The 6,577-nt window shown below is 42.6% G+C and overlaps 1 protein-coding gene across 1 annotated transcript; it reads left to right on the top strand.

Annotated features, from left to right (window-relative positions):
- Positions 1-1,613: 1,613 nt before the first annotated feature.
- LOC123153959 (LRR receptor-like serine/threonine-protein kinase RGI5) lies at positions 1,614-3,974 on the top strand. Its single transcript, XM_044572811.1, has one exon. It carries the CDS (start codon positions 1,614-1,616, stop codon positions 3,972-3,974), a length of 2,361 nt encoding a protein of 786 aa, XP_044428746.1.
- Positions 3,975-6,577: the final 2,603 nt, after the last annotated feature.

Genomic DNA, 6,577 nt, shown 5'->3' with positions numbered 1-6,577 from the left:
ATCAGAAGGGAGAAGCCCTTCTTTTGCTCAGTAAAAAAAACTCTGACCTAGGTAAAAAATGCACTTATATTATGTGACGGCGGGAGATATCTACCGGTACAAATCCGATACAAATAAGAGCAAGTATTTCTAATTCAAGCAAGAAACATCTGTTCTGCCATGTTTCAATATAGCAGTAGAATCAAAACTTTCCCGTCAATATAGTTGAAAGCATGAACTTTCAAGGCTCATCAGGCATATATAGGGGCAACGGAGAATTACCGGAAAGAGCAAACGAACGATGAGCAGGACCGACATTTTAATTGCTCACTGAAAGGTTGGCCTGTGGCACTTAATACAAACTTAATGATCAAATGAAGCGGACGACCTTAGTGACCAAATCAACGAGCATTTTACTCTACCACATGGACACTCCATTGTTCTTCGTCTCTTCAAATCTTGGCGCGCTCGCCGAATTCCGTACAATGAATTTAAACCTCCTCAGAAAAGGACCGTATTCTTGATGTATTGATTTCCTGATGTATTTCTGCTAATCCTTTGTATTGCTGCTGATTTCCTGATGTATTTATGCTGACCCCTTTATATCTCTCAGCAAATTATATGACTCTTCATTCAGGACATGATTGATTACGGGAATTCTTATATTCATCTTGCTCACACTGCCAATTGTTGCTGGCTGCTGCTAAGTGCTAACACCATCGCCATGACGCCATGATACAGGTACTTCAGTTCTTACTTTCTGTTGTGCCCTCCATTCTGAACTACGTACTGTATTATGCTAACAGGAATATCGAATGACCCTTTTTGCATTTTTGGAATCAAATGTACCCAGCTCTCATCTGTTTTTGCCGTATTTGCTTCAGAATAGATGAAGGCAATTTTCCCAATTGTGTTATAGGTCCTCTGCACAATAAATTCAGTCATATGAGTATCTTTTCTTGCTGCACCATGTCTGTTGTTCTTTCATAGTTTCAGTGTGTTTGTGTGTTCTAGCACCGTAGATAGTTCAATGTGTTTGTTTTTTTCTCTCTTGCAGATTTGTCTCATGTTCTCCTTTCTAAACAGTGTTTACATGTGTTTTGGATGAACATACTAACACAGTAAACTGATCTCTCTATTGGACTATCTATTGGAGAGATGACATAGGAAACTGATCTCTCTATTGGACATTGTAGTGTGCTGCTTTCTTGTACTGTCACTGCCTGTGTGCTGTCCACTAATTATTTGCCATCTCTGTCAGCTACCATATGGGAATTACTTTTGAACGGGATGTGGACAATTCTTAGTTACTTAGTTAACGTGCGAATACAAGTTTTTTAGATGACGACAATGACTACTCCGTAATTTGATTTTTCAAAACAATCAGCTGACTGGTTTGGGTGGTGGTATACCACGCACATAGTCATCAGTCATCACTCATCACCTACCACCGAGTACAGACTAGTAGTTTTTCTCTAGAAATTACAGACTAGTAGTCACTTCCCTGTGAGGCTGAGAATTAGGATACCCAAGAGATTTTTCGCGTTTTCTACAGAAACCTCTTTCATCTACGTGAACTCTTGCTCTCCATGCAAATGCACCGCAGCTTGACATTTTCTTACCCCAACACTTCAATGGCGACGCTGCAGAAACTCTTCCATGTCTCACTCCTCCTGCTAGTATGCGCATCCAAGGCGACCAAGCCGGAAGCCGAAGCGGAAGCACTTCTCCGATGGAAGTCCACTTTGGTTGGCGTCAACTCGTTCTCCTCATGGTCGACCGCGAATTCCACCTGCTCTTGGTTAGGCATCACCTGTGATGCTGCCGGACATGTCACAGAGCTGAGCCTTCCCAACGCCGGCCTCAACGGTACGCTCAATGACTTGTATTCCGCAGCGTTCTGGAACCTCACCATGATTGAACTCCAAAACAATAATCTTGTTGGCGCCATTCCACCAAACATATCCAAGTTCCTTACGCTCACCATTCTGGACTTGAGCAGCAACAATTTTGTTGGCTCCATACCTCGATCATTCTCAAGGCTCCAAAACCTCAAGGCACTGCGTCTCTCCTCAAATAATCTCACAGGAGGAATCCCAGAGGAGCTGGGGGTGATATCTGGGTTGCGAATTCTTGAACTGTACAACAATCCACTTGGTGGCTCGATCCCAGCCTCACTCGGGCAGCTTCAGTCGCTACAGATGCTCCACATTGTAAACACTAGTCTGGTTTCTACTCTTCCATCCGAGCTGGGAAACCTTACTAGTCTTATGTTCATGGGGCTATCAAACAATCAGTTATATGGAAGTTTGCCACCATCTTTTGCCAGGATAAAAACATTGTTAGGAATTTACGTGGAAGGAAATAGTATCAATGGTACCATCCCGACAGAGATGTTTACAAACTGGACAAAGCTTCAGTATTTAGATGTATCTAGAAACTTGTTAACTGGAAGCATCCCGTCGCATATCAGCAAGTGCAAGGAGCTAGTGTATCTTGCCCTCCATCGCAACAACTTTATTGGCTCGATCCCGGTGGAGATAGGGAGCTTAAGAAATTTGCAAGCATTGTTCTTGTCGAAAAATCACCTTACTGGAATTATGCCATCAGATATTGGTAATGCAACATCTTTGAAATTCCTTGACGTCAGCTCCAACCATCTAGAGGGTGAGCTTCCTAAAACTATCTCCTTGCTTCTAAATCTTGTTGCTCTTGGCTTGTCTGGCAACAAGTTTACAGGTACCATTCTAAATCGTGACAGCAAGCAGTTGCCGGTTGTCAAGGTTGCCAACGGTACCGGCAATAGCAGCTTCTTGGGAGAATCATGGTCTGCCTTTTGTGGATTAACACTTCTGCAGCTCTTGGATCTATCAAATAATGAGCTATTTGGAGATCTTCCTGGTCGCCTCTGGAATTTGAAAGATTTGCAAACCTTGGATTTGTCACACAATGCTTTTGTTGGGGAAGTTCCAAGCTCAACTTTCTATAACTCATCACTAAGGTCACTGCACTTGTCAAGCAACAACTTCACAGGTTGCTTTCCAGCTGTGTTGAAGAACTTAGAAAGCCTTGTTGTTTTGGATCTCGGGAACAATAAGATTTCTGGTGTAATTCCTCCGTGGATAGGGCAAAGCAATCTTTCGTTGAGGATTCTCAGCCTGCGAACAAACATGTTCTACGGAAGTATTCCTTGGCAGCTATCACAACTCCCACTTCTCCAACTGCTTGATCTTGCTGAAAATAATATTGTAGGTTCCATACCAGAAAGTTTGGGCAACTTCTCCATGATGAGACAGATATTTGTGATGCAACCGGTTGTAACAATCGACGTAGTATTTACCACCTATAGATATTTTTTATTTTACAATGGCAGCATGGACATAATTCGGAAGGGACAGGAGTACACTTTTGAGGGAAGACATGCATTTGTGACTGGTATTGATCTCTCTAGTAATTCTCTATCTGGTGAGATCCCTTCAGAGTTGACAAGTCTCAGAGGCATGCGGCTACTAAATATGTCAAGAAATAATCTATCTGGTAGTATCCCCAAGGACGTTGGCAATCTAAAGTTAGTAGAATCCCTTGAGCTCTCTTGGAACAAACTATCAGGTCATATTCCGCCTAGTGTGTCAAACATGATGTCCCTCACCAATCTCAATCTCTCCAACAACCTTCTGTCCGGGGAGATACCTACAGGCAGTCAGCTCCAAACACTCGATGACCCATCGATCTACGACAATAATCTGGGACTCTGTGATCCCCCCTTAAGACCATGCACAAATAATTCAAGTAGTACAACATCAATGGATGGGGCAAAGGAACATCACCATGAACTCGAAACACTGTGGCTGTACTACTCGGTGATTGCTGGAATTGTCTTTGGTTTCTGGGTGTGGTTTGGAGCATTATTTTTCTGCAAGATCTGGTGGGTTGCTTTCTTCAGTTGTGTCGATGCCATGCAGCAGAATGTTGTGCACAAGATGAAGCGTATCTGACTGCATTTATGATGCTTCGCACTAGATGCACAATTTGGCAGAAGAGGCTGCTTTATCTGCATTCCGCATTGTATAATGTATTTTTCATGACCCTACAGCTGCAGTTGCAGCTGTTTGTTTTGTTTCACCAATAAGATATTGTTGACACCAGATTTTGGCACGGTCAAGAACTTATTTAAGATGGCCTCAAATGGAGAAGTGATCTACATCAAAGAGTTCCGTATTGTTCATATGAACATCTTCAAAGTTTCAGCCATCGCCGTCCGATCTCATCTCAAATGCCGAAGTTGTGTTCGAAATACCGAGATTTTGTATTCAGAACACTATTCGGCTGATTTGATCCCCAAGACTGCCTCGTATGGAAAAGTGATCTACGCGGATTGTCTTCGTCTCGTCGAAACAATCGATTTTGATATAAGAAACGTCTCAATCGGAGTTTGTATGCAAAAGTTAGAGCCCACACAGCGCGACCCTCAAGTGAGCAAAATATGACGCCCGCAACCAGACACATATGTGGGTATGTCTGATGAGCTGCGTGAATAATTAGCTGTTTTGCACGAGCGATTTGACCTTCGAGATAACCTCTGATGTAAAAACGTTCAACATGAAAGTTGTTCGTCTCGTCGAAACGGTCAATATTGCTTTTTGGCTCGTTTCCGTCCGAGGTCGTTTACCACCTCAAAAAAGACCCACCATGTGCAGCCAATTTTAGACCGAACAGTTTTAGAAAGTTCGGACAAAACCATTCCGAATTTGACTAGGATTTTGGACGTGAATCCAAGCCTTTTCCTTGCACGGGAAGTCCAGCCGCCTCTTATATACCTAAGGGGTGACGGCCAATTGAACAACGCACAATCGATCAAATATATCTACATCTTTTACCTTTACTTTTTCTTCTCCCTTGTTCTTCTTCTTCCTCGTTCTTCGTTCGTTCTTCTTCATTGCAGGGCGGCGAACATCGAGGCCCTAGGGGCGATCAGGTCGACCTAGGGCAGCCCATAGCCGCCGCGCGCCCTGACGGGGTCCCTCCGGGGTGTGTGCGGTTTCAGGTCTACAAAAGCGCTCGCCGGATTGTCTTGCGTACCGCGCTTCCGGTGGGTCTCCTTCGACGTGAGCTGCGGTGCATCACCCCCGGCGTCGAGGGTACACGGTGACGTGTTCGTGTGCGAACACACTTTTTGGCGACTCCGCTGGGGAAGAAGCTTTGAACGGTCTCCAACCCGTTCTTGCTACGAAGAGATCGTCATCTAGGGTTTGCAATCTACAAAGGTAATATGAATACCCAATTCACATATGTAGATGCAAATAACGCGTATGTTGTTGCTAGATCGTCTAATGAGCATAAAGTATCGGCTAGCCCTAGCTTTATCAATCATGCATATAATTATGTGCCAGGTCGATGCAACAAAATCTCCATGATTCTACTTCATATAATTTTAGCAACATGCAACATATGTATCCCAACTTCCATGCATCGGCAACCCCACAAATTTATATGCCGATGAATAACATGATGAGTTCGGTTAATCAAGTTGAGACACCCTATGTAGGAACTTCCAATGGTATGCACCAAAGTGTTTCAAGCTTTTATTCATCGGCAAATAATTTGCAGTATGTTAATCCAAATGTGCCGGTGGATAGAGGAATTGGCCATGTTACTACTAGTTATTTGGCCAATTATCCTCAAATATCATATGCTACACCTAATGCTACTAATTTTTTGGCACCATACGGAACTGTTGACGTCCATAATTCGGCTCCACACCTTCATGGTCTTGGCCGAATAAGTGAAACTTCTGCAGGAGCACAAATGCCTTCACCTACTACCGTGGCATATCATATACCCCCTGCACAATTACAGAATTTCGGCAACACACCATTGCCGCAAGCGTCTCAAAGTATTGGGGGGCAATCCGATGAAGATTGGGCAGGAATTGGTCGAAAAAATCTTAAAGATAGCCTAGCTGCAATGTTTGCTGAATTTAGACAAGAACAAGCAACCTTGCGAATCAAAGAAACAAAGAGTGGTGATTCGGATAACAAAGTTAATTCGGTTATTAAAAAAGTCGAATCGAATAGTATGTGTACTGAATTTATTGAAGAAACAGAGGACGCCAATGCATTGGAGAGTCATTTAAAAGTGGAGCAAAGTATTATTCAAGTATCACAACCATCATGCTCTCCCAGCGTGTATGAAGAGGTATGTCTAGCAAATGATTTACCTATTTTCAGATTTGGTCACAGCTTTATTGTTGATGCATCTATTAGGAAAAATCTCATAAGTAATTTTGAAAGACCAATGATGAAGGGTAATTTACTTGTTATCAATAAAATTGTTACAAAGCATATCGGTCAATACATTGTACCATTCAGAGAGACTGATAGCAATAAAATTACAAAGCATATCGGTCAATACATTGTACCATTCGAAGAGACCGATAGTGACTTATTATTGGAGCCAAAGCTTATCCCATTGTTTTATTTAGAGTTCATATCTAATTGGGTAGCTTTGCTTGCTTCATACTTGGCTTACGCATGGTCTCAATTGAGACATGTGTGTTTTAACTATTTTTGTTTCAGAAATATAAAGCCAAGGTTAAATT

Source organism: Triticum aestivum, chromosome 7A (assembly GCF_018294505.1).
Source record: "Triticum aestivum cultivar Chinese Spring chromosome 7A, IWGSC CS RefSeq v2.1, whole genome shotgun sequence".
Lineage (NCBI taxonomy): Eukaryota > Viridiplantae > Streptophyta > Magnoliopsida > Poales > Poaceae > Triticum > Triticum aestivum.
The sequence above is the reverse complement of the archived record's forward strand: the minus strand, read 5'-3'. Positions and strand labels throughout refer to the sequence as shown.

What these genes read in the sequence shown, in the direction of transcription:
- LOC123153959 (XM_044572811.1), top strand. Translation starts at nt 1,614, where the DNA reads ATGGCGACGCTGCAGAAACTCTTCCATGTCTCACTCCTCCTGCTAGTA.